Here is a 17,966-nt window from a genome sequence, read left to right as displayed (position 1 = left end):
GATCCCAGAGGACCCGTTGTCTCCTTCCTTCCCATTGTTTGCAGAACACTGAGGCTCCGGGTAGCAGGAGCTTGCTCTGGGTTTGGAGACCGCACTTCCATCTTATTATCCCAGCCTGGAGGGTCCTGGACAGGAAAGTTTTGGAAGGAGAGGCTTAGCAAGGAAGGGGATGGTGTAGGGCTAGTGCCCGCTGGGAGTGGCTGGCTTTACCCTGGCCCTATGGAATGTTGGAGAAAGGGAGGCTGCCCGAGAGGCCTTGAGCTCAAAGCCACACGGCCAGGAAGACACCGGGAGTCTGGCTTGTGTACAGTCTGTCCAGATCCCCAGGTCCCCTTGGCCAGCCACACTACTACTCCAGTAGTACCTGGAGGTTTGAACGGGGTCTACACCAGCCTTCTAACTGTAGAAATGAGCTCCGGACTCAGTGAGTCTAAGATGGGGCTTCACAGGTCCCCAGGTGAAGAAATCCCTTGCTCCCTCCCCCCACGAGTTAGTCTTCCATGACCCCTGGTTATTCTTTCTTCACCACGTCCACTCCCATCCCTTCACATCAGTCCCCACCGCCAGGCACAACACTCCCCCGCTTGTCCCACAGGAACCGGCATCCCCCTGATCATCCTACTGTGCCCTTCCCCCTCAGGACTCTTCAGTGGCTCCCCATCACTTTTAGGATCAGACTCTAACCCCTGAAAAGTCTGACCTCTGAAGCATCACCCCCCACCCTTCCACACCACTCAGCGCCCTCTCTCCTATTCTGGCCACACTAGGCAACCCTCACGTTTGTTTCCATGTCCTCGCTTCACCCTTCATGCTCCTCTGTTTGTCTGAACTGCCATTCCTCTGTCACCATGTGTTCAAATCCTGCTGTCTCAGAGGATCCATGTTAAATGGCACCTCTACTAGGCAGCCTTCCATTCTTTTCAGCAACAGAAGATGGGTCTTCCCTTTCAATCTCCCTGTGGCTGCCACTTTCATCACTTCCCCATCGTGGTTCTGCAGTTTGTTTCTATTTCACGTCTTCACTTGGCTGGCAGCTCCTTGAGGACAGTGGTCATCTCTGACATCTGACTGTTGCATCTCCTGTGGTATCTAAATTAGGGTCTTGTACACACTAGGTGCTCAATTAATGCTTGCTGTGCACTCATGTGCGGGAATGAGTGAGTGGGTGAGTGGGTGAGGACTGGAGCCGTTGCTCATATTGTGGGGCATTGAGTGGGTAGGAGGCACACGAGCCAACTCAGAGAATGTCGCTGCAGACCCCCCGTCATCTCTGTCTTGAGGGTGCTGTTGGGATCATGGGAGTGGTGAGGCCTTGAACGGAAGTCCTCTGGCCAAGCTGTGTGCCTGGCCCCAGCTCCTGGTCATCCCGAAAGCCAGGAATCCAGGGGTGTGAGAGAGTTCCAGCCTCATAAGTATGAGCATCTCGAGAACAGTAAGCCAGCAGGGGCTGGAGGGTTTCTACCCTGTCCACTGGAGACAGGAGAAAACTGTGTGTATCCGCCGCCCCTGACCAGGCTTCTCCTTTGGCAGAGATGACTTTGCACATGGTTGTGTAAACAGAACTTGGGTGCTGGCAAGTGTGAGAGCATCACACCATCTGCCAGAACCACCGCCAGGGCCATCTCCGCTGGTGCCCTTGGCCGGTGGCATTGGACAGGGGGTGCTCTGGTTATTGCTTACTCAGCTTGAGAAGGCGTCTGATGGGAAGAGTTTTCTTGGCAGAAATATCCACTTTTGAGCTAAAGTCCCTGCTTTGAACCTCAGACTGCAGCTTTCTCGTACATTCTTTACCGTTCCTGATCACACATCCACCTTTTATTTAACTTTCTTTGAGTCATTTCTCCATTGGGGGCTGAGGTTGGGAGTGATCATCTCATCTAGAGTCACCACCCCTGGATCCGAAGCACAGGGTGAGGAGGTCACTGGGGGCTGAGGGCCGTCCACCTCTGGTCGCTGGGGTGGGATGAGGGAATGGGGTGGTTGCCGGTCTGGGGTGCCTGCCTCTGATCCCAAATGCTCTTGATGAATTTCACTTGGACTTGGCTCGCAAAGGAATTTGTCAAAAGCACCTCCCCACCTTACATGCTCGTAAAACCTGAGCCCAGGAGACCCCACAGCCCCACACAGCCGCACGGAGCAGGGCCTCATTCTGTCTCTGTGTCCACCCCCCACCCTGAGCCACTGCCCCAGCTGTGCCTTCCTGTGATTACCCATCTCTGTTTGTGCTGTTTTTTGCCTTGTAGTAACTCAGGTTGGTGTGTCCCAAGGGCATAATATGTGTCCAGACCCTGGCATACCTGAAAGGGGCAAAAGACTAGGCTCGGATTTCAGGTAAGACCTGTTCTGGAACTTTCTGACTGCAAGAAGGGTGGGTGGCCTGGTTTGGGGGTGGGGGAGACAGGGGCTGATCTTCTTGGAGATACAAAGCAGAGGACAGTGTGGATTCAGGAACAGACACTTTCTGAGGAAGAACCATGGCCTCTGGCATTCTTTCCTGGGCCAGTCCTGGGAAGACTGCCTGTAGCCTTAAGGAGAAGGGAAGGGCCACAGCCTGCCAGCGTTAGCCAGCACACCTATCGCTGGGGTACAAGAACTGCCCTCATCAGTAATGACGTGACAGCAGGCAGCTTATGTCTCCCATAATCTGGAGATCCAGGGGCCCAAGATGGTGCATCTTGCAGAATTTCTAATAATCAAGGCATCTTCCCATAATCCTCCATTTTCATTAAAGTGTATGGGTATCATCCGCCCACTCTTAGCTGTCCTAATTGGTACTTATCTTAGAGCATGACTGTTTTGCTCAAAAGTCACCTTTTAACTCAATCCTAAAACCATTAAATGGTCCAAAAAAAAAGACGATAAGGAGCAGATGTTCCTTTCAATGGAGACTTCAAGTGATGAAGCAGTGGAGTAGAGATTAAAGGCCAGAGGAGAAATAACGTTTGGTGTGGTACTTCTCTGTGGAAACGGGAAGCACTTGGGTGGGCCCGGCAGGCCCAGGGCTGAGCTCACAGACACGCCTTGTCTCCCAGGTTAGGATCCAGCGTCCAGTTCACCTGCAGCGAGGGCTATGACCTGCAAGGGTCCAAGCGGATCACCTGTATGAAAGTGAGCGACATGTTTGCGGCCTGGAGCGACCACAGGCCAGTCTGCCGAGGTGAGGGCACCCTGGGAAAGGGAGGCCGGCCAGGAGCTGGGCTGCGTGTGCAGGATGGAGCCCAGCTCCTGGTCCCTGAGGTCCAGGCTCTCATCCAGACGGGCCCGCCTCACACTCAGTGCTCCCCAGGCCTTGGGCTCTGGGTTCATTGGCTAATTAACTTACTACATTTAGTTAGCATCTTCTCATATCACGGCCTGTACTAGGATCGGGAGATACAGAGGTGGGGACGAGAGACATGGCCCCTGCCCTGCATGGACCTTACAGTCTAATGGGGAAGACCCATTGTAGCAGGTTGCTAACTCGTTGCACAAAGACATCACAGCTATACCTAGATGGGAAGGGAGGTCACCTTGTATGATGCCACCCCGAATCTCTTCATTATAACACATACACACCCCAAACCCTCCTTCTCAATGCCTTTGTTTCTTTCTACATACTCAGCAATAAACAGACCTATCAACTCTAGAAGAATGCTCTTAGCGAGGCAGGAGCAATGTGGACCATGATATCAGAACACTTCTCCATGGGAATCTTCTAACCCCACACATGGTCGTCTTGTTCTCAAACGCCCTGCCACCCACATCCTCAGCTATCACATGGACTGAGGCTGGCCTGGCCTAGCCCCCATCCCCCAAATCTTAAAATAGTATCCTGAACGTTTTCCTTCACTGGGACAGGACAGCAGCTGCCTGTGTGGTAGAGAAGCCCCTGGCCTCATCCCCCAGGACAACATTAGCTGGCTTTTAATTTTTACTCTCTGTGTGCATCTCTCTTTTGTTTGTGCACATGACTGGAGATGGCTTCTTGGTGCAAGAGTAAGCAACCTCTCTGGAGTTTGTGAACAAAGCCAACAGTTGCTCTTTTTTTATTATTATTTATTTATTTGTTTTAAGAGAGAGAGAGCACGAGTGAGGGGTGGAGAGAGAGAGAGAGAGGGAGACAGGGAGAGAGAACACAGGGCCAAGAATGGGGCTTGAGCTCACCCGAAGTGAGGCTTATGCTCACCTGATGTGGGGCTCAAACTCACACACGGTGAGATCATGACCTGAGCCAAAGTCATCTGCTTAACCGACTGAGCCACCCAGGTGCCCCAACAGTTGCACTTTTGAGTGCCCCTTTGGAAAAGGAGGTGCACCGCCCACCATAAAGTTATATTTTGGATCCTTCCTAGTTTGAGAAGGAGATGCTTGGCCTCTCTCCAGGCTTACACACCAGGATGAAATTTATGCACAGAAAGGGATCCAGGAGAAAGGGCTTGGGTTGGAGCTGAGACCCACTTCCTTTTTTTCACGTGTTGATGAGTGATCTTGGAAGAGGGTCATGAAAACCCCCTTGAAATAAGCCTTAAATGTATTAATTCTCACTCAAGTTTGAGGCAGCCATGAGCCACAATTAATAATGTACTTTTTGTTCCCACTGATCTTGGCTATATTATTTCAAAGATTCCACTTAGCTAAGATATTTTTAAAAGCAAACCAAAGAAGAATCGTTAGGTATAACTCTCAGCTTTGCCACCAGCTAGCCATGGGCAATTTGGCAAATCATCTATTTTCCCTGAGCTTATTTTCTTACCTGTAACTGTAGATGATGGTACCTACCCTGCCCATCTTGTGTTAATGTGGTCAGGTGGAGTTGTGGATATGGAAACATCGAATGAATCGAGAAGAGCTTGACAAGAAAATGAACATCCTCACTCTGGAACACCAGCTCTATAGGGCAAGGACTTTTGTTTTGTTCACTTGCCTTGAACAGGGCTTGGCACATAGTAGGTGTTCCATAACATATGCTGAATGGATGATTGAATTAATGAATAATCAGATAGCAAACACTCCATTTCCAGGGAGCCAAGAAACCAGCTGTGTAGAGAGGCATAGAGTTATCAAGTCTGAGGACCAAGGGAACCTTGGCCAATCTGTTCTTTCAAAACTCCTTTTGAGGAGCCAGAATAACAATGCCTTTAGGCAGTAGTGGAATCTGATCTCTCCCAAGACTTTTTCATTGGTGAAAAACTATTCTCTTAGTAACAGTGGTAGTTTACATGACTTTGCCCGGGGTAGGGAAGGGTTGGTGTTTCAGAAGGAAGTTCACAGTCAAGTGATCCACTTATCTTTTTCTCCAGACATGTTGTGTGGCCCACTCAGGTCATCTCCAGTGATTTTGACACACCGGACTCTAAATTCTCCACCACACTGTTAACTGAGCTTTTGGCTAAGCTTTACACACATCCGTTCTCATTTCCTACTCTGCCCCTGGGAAACGGAGGAAAATCATGGAAAACAAAGCCAGTCAGAACTGCATTCAAATCCAGCCATCACCACTTTTTAGCTGGGTGTCCTTGAACTAGTTTCTTCTCCTCTCTGAATCCCCCGCCACCCCGCCCCCCCCACCCCCCCCACCCCCCCGCCCCGCTCTCTCTCTGCTAAAAGGCAAGGATTATAGACCATGACTCCATGGCATTAGCGTGAGGACTAGACGAGGTGGTGGCTTTGAAAGCACTCCCTGGGAGATGATCCTGGTGTGCCTGCGAGGCTTGTGCACACTAGTGTTTAGTTTCAGTTTAGTTTCAGCGGCTGAGTTCTGTCTGCACACAGCTTCCCCCAGCCTGGGAGCACACCCTCAGCCTCTACGGTTCACAGATTTTTAGAAGTCTCTTCCCTCACGGTCTTGGCCAATCTTCCTGCAATCACACAGCTCAGGAGGCACACAGACTTTGATGTAGATCACAACTCTGCTGCCTATTAGGTTGCTGGCCCTGGACAGGTTCCTGCATCATTTTTAGCCACAGGGCCCTCACTTGTGAATTAAGAAAACAAAACCTCCTCTCCCTAGTGATGGCGAAATTTAAACAAGCCATTTTATGGAAGGTGACCAGCACCCACTGTGGTGGAGAGGGGATTCTCAGCCCAGGTTAGAATGCCACTACCCCCTCCTGTTTTCTCTCTCCAGGGTCATTGGAAAGCAGGAAGAGATAGGCAAACCCTCCTGGGTTTGGACTTGGATGGCCTCCCCTCCGGCTTCCCTGAAGGCCAAGGGCTGAGACAGATATCAGATTCAAGGGTTCCTCTTATTTTGGCCGTTTTGAAAGTTTTTCCTTTAAAAAATTTTCTTGTTTTTAATTAGTTAGAATTACTATCATAATTGTAATATTTTGTTGAAGTTTAAGTGAACCCCACTTTAAGAATAAAAAGGGACAAAACTCTTTGAATTCCAGGATAGCTCCACTAATAAGCGGGTTATCAAAAAGATCATATTCTAAAGAGGATTCACCACTAATAACAGTGGTATTATTTTTCCTCTAATGCATTTAAAATATGATTTGATTTTAAATATTCATTTTCCACACAATTAATTCTACTAAAACATGGGGCCTGGCAAATAATAGGTTCTCAACAAATGTTGAAGGATGACCTGAATGAACCGGTGATTGAAATGAATGAGCAATATAGGACTGTGCCCTCATTTTGAAATTTGAAATTAGGTATTCACAGGTTTTTCTTTTCTTTCAGTCCCACCAAAGAAATAAGTTCCAAAAAAAAAAAAAAAAAAAGAAGAAGAAGTTTCTAATTTGACTCCTAGACAAGTTTGATCATCCAAAGTACACTGAGGTCAACGTGAAACCTACTCATTCTCTTCAGCCCCAGATAGAGGCGGGGTCATAAAATATAGAGCTTGTGGGACTTATTTTACATACAGAGCCCAATATTTAAAAATAAGCTTTTGCAGAAGCCTAATAAATAAAACAGATACAAATGGAGCTTCTTCCATTGAAGTAGGGGAAGGGGATTTGGGGCTTCCCCTTCCCTCTGAGCAGCCTCTAGGCTACCTCAGAGGGACCCTGAGGCTCTAGGGAACACTGTTTGTAAGCCACTAATAGAGCGAAGAGGACCAAATTGACAACCAGGAGACCTGGAGGCCTGGTTTCTTGTGACCACAAATTGGTGTTGACAGAGAATAAGAACTGAGTACCAGCCCCAGATGAGATACAGTTAGTGAGCCATAGAGTAGATACTTGACAGAAAACCATACATTATTTTTTTTCCTGTGTGGAGAAATCAACTATTTGCTGTACAAATATATATGTATATACATACATATATATTTACACTTACTTGTGTATCTGTTTAGAAAAAAAGCCTTTTTGGTGGATAGAACACCTGACTCAAGACTCAGAGACCTAAGTACAAGTTGCAGCCTTGCTGTTAACATACCATATGGCACAGGGAAAATGACCAAAATGCTCTGAATCATCTCCCTCATTCTCAGAAGATGGGAGTGGAAGATGGGAGTGAAACGTGGGAAATATGGCACAAATCAGCGGAATTAAATGCCATGAAAATTAACAGGTGGCTGTCTTCCTTCTTGGTGGCCTTCACTGGACCAGCTTCTCAGGCCCACTCCTTAAACACTAATGTTGTTCAGAATTCTGTTTTTATCCCCTCTTCTCCTGTCCCCTCCCCTCTCTCTCCTCTACCACTCCTACCCCTACCTTCCTCTCCTCTCCTTTCCTTTGTAGTTATTACCCCTAGGTGACTGTGCCAGAATATAGATAGATAGATAGATAGATAGATAGATAGATATAGATATACATATATAGATATATATAGATAGATAGATAGATATACATATATATATGTATATCTATATATCTATGTATATATATAGATATGCATATCTATATATATTCGTACATATGTGTGTATATATATATATTAATGATAAAGCTCCCATTTATTACACCATTTATACTTGTATAAAGCATTGCAGTATGCATTTTTCATAATTTATTTGTGAAGAAAGTGGAAATATCCATATTTTATGGTTAGCTCAAGCTTAGAATGGTCAACCTTCTTGCCCAAGGTCATAAAGCTAATGGGTTGAGCTGTGATTCAAATCCTGACTCCAAAGTCTCTATCCTACTTGAAAATGGCACCTGTACATCCTTTGGAGTCAGTATACTGGATGGAACCACATAGAAGAACACCCTCTTCCCCCACTTTTTAGTAACTTTTATTATTATTTAATTGTAAACTCACAGACAATTTTCAGGAAATGTGCAAATGTACATTCTTTACCCAGATTTAGACAACTAATTTTGAGGAGTTAATGAACAAGAAGGAGGCTGAGAAAGATCAGTCAGAGAGGTAAGAGAAGAGCAAAGAGGCAACACAGAAGCCAACAAATGTGAGTTTCACAAAGAGAGAAGGAGCTGTAGGGTCAGATTCTCCAGAGAGGTCAAATGTAGCAAAGACCAGAAACCAACGCATAGGGTTAAGTGGCTCAACTGAGTGGCAAATGTTTGAAGTTGCCTCTGTGAGAAATTGTCAAAGAAGAACACAGATAAGGGAGAGGGCTAACTTGCACTGAAGCTTCAATTACCATGGAAACCATGAATCTACATGGTAGAATTCATCAATGGCAGATATAAGACTATTGAGGGTGTAAGAGTATTGAGGTCCAGACTGGGTAGTGAAGGAAGGGCCAGGTAGGGATCAGTAGGCAGGGAGAAATGAGGGAACCAGAGGGCTGGAGGGGCCTATGTTAGGACAACAGGAGCATTGAAACCTAGTAACTCTGCTGCATATAGAGGCGACAGGGGAAAGAATGGAATGATGGAGTTCAAGATCTCACAGGTGGACTCTCCTAAGTCCCAGAACAGCAGGCCCTGGCTACGCTCATGGACATGGTTGACCTTGGGCAGGGACACCAGATCTCATGAGGAGGGGCTGGCCTCTGAAAGGCGAAGGAGCCATCTCTCTGTTGAAATCTGAAGGGAAGAAGTAGATGAGCACAAAAGCAGACAGGAGTGCAGATTTGGGGGCTGAGAGAGAGGCTATGCCCACCAGATGTCCTCTGTTTCATCCACAGAGACTAAAGCAAGGTCATCAACTGATAGTGTGGGGAGGCTAGGGGAAGGGTGAGAGGTATGGGGGCATGTAGAAGGCTTAAGTCTTTGAGAAGAGTGTAGAGTTAATGGCAGAGTCACCGGGCAATATCTAGGATTTTTGGGGTGGGTAATCATGAATTAATAGTGGTATCAATCTTCCTATTCATGTGCCTTTCCTTTAGCAAAAGTCTGTTGTATGGGGACAGGGCCTGGAGAATGTAGGTTGAGGGGTTCATCCATGATTGCTGTCATCCAGGCTGATAAAAGCAAAAAGGAGCCAAGAGACTTTGGTGGGTCTGTAAGAAAATGATCATAATGGTGGACTGTGGAATCAAAGTTAGATAAGGACAGAAGAGAGGATGGGGAACTTATGGCTAAAGAGAAAATGTTGGTGTCTGTGGGGTGAGATCTCAGTGAACATCAGAGGAGAGTTTCTTAGGGGGTCCAGCAAACATTTGCGAAAGGAAATACTGGGGGGTGGGAGAAAGCTCTCCACTGCAGAGGGCTGCAGGGGAAACACCAGCCTGGAGAGAAGGAGACAGGCTGCAGTCAAGGCAGGAGGTAGATGGGAGGTTTCGAATGATGTTGCAGCTACCAGTCAGGGTTTGTTTGCCTTGGAATTGGTGCTGGGAACCTGGTTTGAGAGGCCTGGGGAAAGGGCAGAAAGGAAGGTCAGTAGCAGGAGAGGTGGGGCAAGGCAGCATGGAATAGGGTGGGAATAAGATTTGGGGAGAAGACCGAAGATCAGAGGCACTAGCATCTGGAGTAGCTCCCTTTCTGGTGCCTAGTTGTTTCAGTGCCAGAATTGGCTCTGGATCCCGGTGGTATCTCCCTAAGCTCCCCTGGGTTGCTATCTGTATAGCTTAGGCATGAAACGTCCTGGAGAAGTCTCTCATAGAAGTTATCCAGAAGAGCATTTGATGGGAAAAGGCAGATAGAGAAACACAAACATGTGTTTATTCATTTATTCAGACCTTGTCCGAACACCTACCATTTTGCCAGCCTGTGTGGGTGGCATCGATGAGCTGTCCATTTGTTGGTGGGATCCCAGGGTCTGGCTGCTCAGGGGGATGTCTGTCTGTCCACAGACCCCCGACCCTATCCAGACAGCAGAGGGGAAAAGTGCTCTATTCTGAACCTATCTTAAGGTGCCCCGTGTTAACTGTCTGAACATTGTAATATTTAAGCCCTTCAAGCCCCTTAAAGTGGTAAATGCCTTTTTGACCTGTTCTCTCTAATGATCTTCAGCATGTTTCAACAGAATGCAAACACATCTAATTTTCAGAAACAAGTACAGGATAAATTGAGTCTGAAGCTGAGGGCTTTTGAGGCAACAAAAACTGACTTTCCAGAAGAGGTATAAATGGTGCTTGCTAGTGGATCTGTAGGGATTTCCTGCAGGGCTAGGGTTCTAAATCCCCAAGTCCTCTTCGCAAGGGTGGGTGGGATCATGGTTTTGGTTTTGATGGTCTTCTTCTAATTTGGATAGTAATGAATCCTATGTAAAGAAACCAAGGAAAGTAGGAAAAAGATCTTTGGCCTTGAGAAAGGAATGAACATGGCATCAGGAGTCCGACAGTCCCCTTTGTTGAATATTGTTGATGTCCCAGGATCTGAATGAGTCTTCACATCCAGTATCTCATCTAATTTCATCCTCACCATGCCTTGATGAGGTGGTATCACTAGCCCCATTTTACAGATGAAGTAGGATCAGAGAGGCTTTCCAACCTCACCAGGCTTAACCAACCAGCAAATGGATTTAAAATCCAGAAGGCTAAGCTGGTAAACTCCACAGCCTGTGCTCTCCTCCTCATGGTGGGCTGCCTTCAGGCCCAGTTGTCTCGAGTACAGTCTGCGAATCCAAGAGTTTCCCAGCACAGAATTACAGGCACAGTCAGATGTACATGAAGGGAATGGAGTAAAGGGTTCCCCTAGGGCTTTGTTCAAACTTGACTCAACCGCCATTGGAGCTCATGAGAGAAAAGATGCTTCAGGTGCAAGACCAGGGTGAGCCACCAGAAGGAACATCCTTGCTGAAGGCACTGAACTCATAGAGAAGGAGCAATTCTGAACCATGGCCACTTACAGATCACCCTCTGGCAGCATTCGCTCCACTTGATCGTAGCTGTTTTCATACCTATTTCCTCCACTTGCCAGTGGCCCTTCCGAGAGGAGGAGTTGTGTCCTAGATATTTTTCTCTCCCCACACTCTGCCTGGCCCATAATAGGCACTCAATAAATGTTGGAATGAGTGAGTGCAGGAATGAGTGCATGAAATGAGCAGATTAAATATGTCCAGGGGCTGTGGAACCTGCGTCCCAGGCCCTGGAAGGAAGGCTTTCCTGGGAAAGGTTTATCATGGCCGTTATCCACATGCAGAGAGGAGCCCTAGGATATTTTGCCCCATCAGAGGAAACCAGGTTTGACACCACTTTCATTTTATATACTTAAGCTTGTTGAATTTGCCCACTATTTCTTTACTGTTAGGCACTTTGCCTACAATTAGGATAAATTGCCATGTGGGCAGCAACAGAACAGACTCATAGAACTCTTTATTAAAATAGCTGAGCGCTAACATTGAAGAATGATGTGGCCAGAACCAAAGAACACGTTTTTAAAGGAGGCAAACACCTAGGTACAATGTAGTACCTTAACTGTTATCAATCACTACTTAATCTAATTAGTTTAGAAGCTATTTTAAAGAGCTTAATTAGATTAAGCTGTGATTGATAACACTTTATATCTACTTGAGTAGAGCACTTCTTCTAATTCACCTTGAATCTTTATGCTTCCAGTCAAAAGCCTGTTTCAGACATGTGCTGAGCGTGGGGAAGGAATTGGGAAGTACTTGATTAGCACTGAAATCACTCTGGGTGCCCAGCACCAGGCTGAGCTGGGGGCCTTGGCAGAGTCCTTGGGTGCAGACATTCTGAGACCTCATGGGGTGGCCTTGACAGGGACATCCTGAGATTCTACTTCAAAGAGGCTGAGAGCAAATGGGGACACACAGACAGGTCAGCAGTGCAAGGGGTGAGCCGCTTAGCAGGCCCATAGGTGCCTGGGGCCTACCTGGCTTTAAGTCAGCATGTGGAGTACTAGTCCATACCCTCTTGGGGGAGACAAGCTGCGCAATCACAGTAGGGTCAGGCTAGGGAGGCTTGCCTAGCCTGACCATGGAAGCTCATCATTGTCTCCAGAGCAGCAGGTGAGGACACGTGGGGCCTGCCCCTACCCCCATGTTCCTGGAACTGTGACTTTCCTTTGAGCCTGCTGAAAACTGGGGAAGGAAATAGGAAGCAGGTTATATTTGGGAGGGGCTGTATAGACTTCAGGCTCTTCTGGCTCCAAGTAGGAGGTGGGGACGGGAACTAGATCTAGTCTAAACTAAGATGCTTGCCTTTCATCTCCTCTCTGCAGCCCGCATGTGTGATGCCCACCTTCGAGGCCCCTCAGGCATCATCACCTCCCCCAATTTCCCTATTCAGTATGACAACAATGCACACTGTGTGTGGATCATCACAGCACTCAACCCTGCCAAGGTAAGGCTGCGGGGGGAGGATGGGAAGTGTCCCATGGGCAGGGCCGGGCTGGGGACAGTTGGTCTACAAGGGGTTTCAAGCCTAGAACTTGCTTGTGGTAGATTCTCTGCAGGCAGTTCCTAAAAACTGTTTTCATTAAATATCAAGGAGTAAAATGCATAATTGTAAAATATGAGTAAAATATAAAGAGCATCAATACAACCAACAACTGCATAGTCATCTCCCAACTTAACAAAAACCAGAGTTACCTTAGTGATTCATGTCCCTCACCAATCTCATTCCATTCCCTATCCCTCAGGTACCTTGACTGTGTACTTGTTATTCCTCTGCTTTTCTTTATAGTTTGCATGTCAGTGTGTATCCTTAAAAAACATTGTTTAGTGAGCAAGCATTTGGACTTTGTATAAACATAATCATGTTGTATGTATTCTTAATCAACTTTGCTCAAAATTGTGTCTCTAAGATTTATCTATGTTGGTGTGTGTACTTCTGAACCGCTGTATACGTCTCTTCATATGTTTATTTCACATTTAGTTTTTTCCTGTGCAATGCCCTTTGTCCTCATAAATTTTACAAGTATCTGGCCAAAATCCACAAAATAACCTGTTTGAATCTTTATTTTAATTATGACAAAACTACAGATGAACTCGAGAAGAACTGATATCTTTATGATACTGAGTCTTCCAGTCCCTGAGTATGGTACATCTGTTTCCATAGGGCTTCTTTAATGGCTGTCAATAAACTTGTGTAATTTTTTTACACAAAAAAATCTATTTAATCTGTTTACCTCTAGGTAGCTTTATTTATTGTTACTATTGTAAATCGTATCTTTTAAAACTTCATTTTATCCCTAGTTGTTTCCAGTGTTTAGAAATACTATTAATTTTTATTCTTTGATTTTTTTTAACATAGCAACTTTTATAATAATTTATCTGTGAATTATTTGGGATATCTACAAAAGACAAAGAATGATGGTTTCATTTCTTCCTTTCTGATGTTTATACCTTCTCTTTTTCTTTTTCTTGCCCTAATGTATAATATCAACCCTGCAGTATAATATCAGTCATTGTGATTGATGGGCACACTTGTCATTGTTTGATGTTAAATAGATGTTTTTATTTTATCATTAAGTATGATGTTTGCTGAAGTTTTTTTTAATTTTTAGTTTCTTTCTTACCCTAGCTTTCTAATCACTTTTATTGTGAATGAGTGTAGAGTTTTATCAAGCACCTTTCTATATCTATTGATATAATCATGATTTGTTCCTTAATTTTCTTAGGGTGGTGAATGATATTGGTTGATTTGTCTAATATTAAACCAACCTTGCATTCCTGGGATAAACTCAAGTTGGTCTTTTAGTATTATTGTTATAAATGCCTGATTTGCTAATATTTTGTTTGGTAATTTGCTTCTGTTTTGTTAGTGAGATTGGCCTTTGTTTTTCATATTAACCTTGCCAGATTTTTTCATCAGGATACTGTTAGCCTTATAAAATGATTTGGCAAGTGTATCCTCTCTTTCTGTCCTATGGAGTTATTAGCAAAGATTGGAATAACTTCTGCCCTGGAAGTTTTGTGGAGCTTTTCAGCAGAACTATCTGGGTTTGGTGTTCCTTTGTTGGAAGATTTCAAACTATAGATTTAATACTTTTAATGACCAAAGGACTATTAGGATTTTTTTCTTCAGTCCCTTTTAGTAAGTTTTCAAATTTATTGGTCATAAAGTTGTGCATACTATCTCTTACTATATATATTTTATTCCCTCTTTTATTTCTAATTTTGTATCTTTTTAAATAAATATTGCCAGAGGTTTCACATTTTTTATTCTTTGCAAATAACCAGTTTTGGTTCCGTTAATATTTCTTTTGATATATTTATTTTTTACTTCACCAATTTCTTTCCTCCTGTTATATTTGGGTTTATTCTGTTATTCCTGTATTTAGCATGTTAATTTTGATGCTTAATTCATTATTTTTCAAACTTATTTAAGCACCTAAGACTATAAATTTCCCCCTGAGAACTATTTTGGCTACATTCCCACAGGGTTTTATATGTTGTATTTCTATTATACTTTAGTTAAGAATATTTTCCAACTCTATTTTTCTTTTATCTTTTAACCATGAATTTTTTAGAAATATTTCTTAATTTTCAAGTAAAGGATTTTTCTAACTGTCCTTTTGTTAGTGATTCTAAAGCTCATGGTCAGAGAACATTGTAACTGAATCATTTGAAGTCTGTTGAGACATGCTTTTGGATCAGAAATGTCATTTTTCACATATATTCTTTGCGTGCTTAAAAAATAAACTGTATTTTGTAGTTTTTGTGTTCTAATATCTTTGTTACATAACCCTGTTAATTGTGCTTATATCTTTTATATCTTCATTGGTTTTGTCTTCTTGATCAGTCAACTGCAGAAGAAGGCATATTAAAATCTCCCACTATGATAGTAGTTTACCTATTTTTCCTTGAAGTTCTGTCAGTTTTTGCTTTATATATTTTGAGACTGTGTTATTGGACATGCAAGTTGAGAATTATATATCTTGCTGATGAATTGAACTTTTTCAAAAATAGTTATATAATGACTCTCTTTACCTATAGTAATGTTTTTTACTTGAAAACTTTCCCCCCACGCTATCCATCAAGCTGTTGTTGTTGTTGTTGTTGTTGTTGTTGTTGTTTAACAGGGTCGTTTAACAAATCTTTTCTGTTCTCTTGTTTTCAACTTTTTTACTTCCTTATGCTTTATGTGTGTCTTATGTATAGCTGGATTTTTAAAAATCCACTCTAACAATTCATCTTTCAACTAGAAAAGTTAGACCATTTAAATTATACTATCACTTCTATTTTTTAGAGTTACCCAAGACATATTAATTTGCACACTTAATAAAAGCTAATGTAAATAGTAATTTTATGTTCCTCTTGTAAAGTGAGAGGTCTTAGAGGATTTTAATTACTCCCTCCCAATTCATACTCTATGGTGTGTATTTTCATGTTGCCTTTCTTTTCCTCACAAGTCATGATTATTCTTGTTTAATAAAACTAATGTCCATTTAGATTTACTTGCACATTTACCACTTTGTTCACTATTCCTTCTTGTGTATCTAGTCCTTCTCTTTGGAATTTCTTTCTGTCCAAAGTCCATGCTTTAGAATTTATTTTCCTGTTGATGACAAAATTTCATAGTTCTTGTTTGTCTTAAAATGTCTGCTCTCCCCTTGTTCTTGAAAGAACATTGGTATTCACTAAGTATTTGATTCTTGGTTGATAATCATATTCTCTCTGCACATGGAAGTATTCCAATATCTTCTAGCTCCCATTGTGGCTGTAAGCTTATTGTCATCCCTTTGTATGATATTCTTCTCACTGCTTTTATGGTCTGTTCCTTGTCTTTATTGTTCTGCAGTTTCATAATCAAGTGTCTAGTTGTGGATATCTTGGTATTTATCCTGCTTGACTTCATTAAGCTCTTGAATCTATGGATTGTTATCTTTCATTGATTTGGGAAAATTTTTAGCCATTGTCTTTTCAACTGTTTTCTCTCCTTTATGCTCTCTCTATCCTGCTCCTGAAATCTGGCAAAGCATATTAATCTTTCTCACCCCATCTTCTATGTTTTATAACTTGTACCATTTAAAAAAAATTTTTTTTTAATTTTTTTTAGTATTTTTGAGTGAGAGTAGTAGACAGACAGAGTACAAGCAGGGGAGGGGCAGAGAGAGAGGAAGACACAGAATATGAAGCAAGCTCCAGGCTCTGAGCTGTCAGCACAGAGCCCGACACAGGGCTTGAACTCACAAACTGCAAGATCATGACCCGAGCTGAAGTCGGATAGCTAATCAACTGAGCCACCCAGGCACCCCAACTTCTACCATTTTCTCTCATTCTTTTCACTAATTCTCTGTTATGCTGCATCTAATCTCTGTTGAATTCATTCCCTGAAGATTTGCTTTAATTTCAAATAGCACCATTTTTATTTTATGAGGTCCTATTTGTTTTTTTTAAATGTTTTTGATCATATTTTATAGTATTTTGCCCCCTACTCATATGTTTAGACCCCTCTTTAATTCTTTCAGTATGTTACACATATTTATTTTATATTCTGTATCTGTTAATCCCAAATCTGAAATCTTTTTAAGTTTGGTTCTGTTATCTGTCGTTTCTTACTTCTTGCCCATAGAACCACGTTTCCTTATTTTTTCTGTCTATAACTCTTGACTGTGTGGTTAGAGTCATAAACTTTGTGAGACTTCTTTGAGACCTGGGGAGAAGGTGGTTTCTTCCGGAGACAGCTTATTTTCACTTCTGCCCAGTGCCTAGTGGCATTACCAAACCAGAAACCTTTTGATAGTAAATTCTTAGTGTGAAGGTTTCAAACCACCCAAGTAATCTCCACACCCATGTGAAGGCAGACTTACTGTGAAAGAGTCTCAAGGGAAGTTTTCTGTGTGCTGTCCACTCAGTGTCAAGATCTCAGATAAATAATCAGCCTCCAGACCAGCCCAGAGGGCAGTCGTGGCAGATGAGAAGGCAGGCATGCTTGTTGCTCACTCACCCTCACACTAAGGGTGCAGCTTTATTCAGGGGTGTCACACTAGAGTCCCCACCTTGGTGGGTCCTGATCTTTGTCTCCTGTTCCCTCTTCTCCACAAGGCCCTGAAAACCAGAGCTCTACTTTACCAGTCTTTAAAAATGCACTCAAAGCCAATGCCAACTTCATGCTCTAAATCACATTTAGAGTCCCTACAATCACCGGGTTTGGACTCTGAATATTCTTACTTTATTAGTCTGCCCAGGCTGCCATAACAAAATATAGCAGACTTAACAAGGAACATTTTTTTTCTCACAGTTCTGGATGCTAGAAGTTCACAATCAAGGTGCCAGCAAACTCAGTTTCTGGCAAGGCCTCTTCCTCGTTTGTAGATGACCTCCTTCTCATATGGCCTTTCTTCTGTGTGAATCCAGAGAGAGACTTTCTGGTGTCTTCTGCTCCTCTTATAAGGACACCAATCCCATTGGATTACAGTCCTACCCTTATGACCTCATTTAACCTTAATTACCCCCATAAAGGCTCCATATCCAGATTCCATCACATTGGGGGGTTAGGGTTTCAACATATGAATTTTAGGGATATATGATTCTGTTTATAGCACTTACTAATTTATAAAAAGCTTTTTTTTTCCTTTTTAAATTTTACTCAGTGTTTTTAAGTTGTTTGGTCAAGGTGCTTAGGACCACAGTGCGGGGGACAATGGAAACAGATTTCCTCTATGAGGCATTTTATAAAGAAATATTTTATTTCATCAAACCGTTTGATGATGAACCTAGTCAAGGGGAAGGATGCTTCAGCCACATGGGGATGGAGGCTGGCCCAGAAGAAGAACTTA

The 17,966-nt window shown here is 43.5% G+C and overlaps 1 protein-coding gene across 1 annotated transcript in view; it reads left to right on the top strand.

Moving 5' to 3' along the window:
- The window catches only part of CSMD2 (CUB and Sushi multiple domains 2), a 540,846-nt gene that overhangs the window by 240,666 nt on the left and 282,214 nt on the right, over nt 1-17,966 (top strand). Inside the window, 3 exon segments of the mRNA XM_042948549.1 lie at nt 2,244-2,331; nt 3,033-3,157; nt 12,462-12,583. Coding sequence (XP_042804483.1) covers nt 2,244-2,331; nt 3,033-3,157; nt 12,462-12,583 — 335 coding nt within the window.

This window comes from Panthera leo, chromosome C1 (genome assembly GCF_018350215.1).
Source record: "Panthera leo isolate Ple1 chromosome C1, P.leo_Ple1_pat1.1, whole genome shotgun sequence".
NCBI classification, from domain to species: domain Eukaryota; kingdom Metazoa; phylum Chordata; class Mammalia; order Carnivora; family Felidae; genus Panthera; species Panthera leo.
The sequence above is the reverse complement of the archived record's forward strand: the minus strand, read 5'-3'. Positions and strand labels throughout refer to the sequence as shown.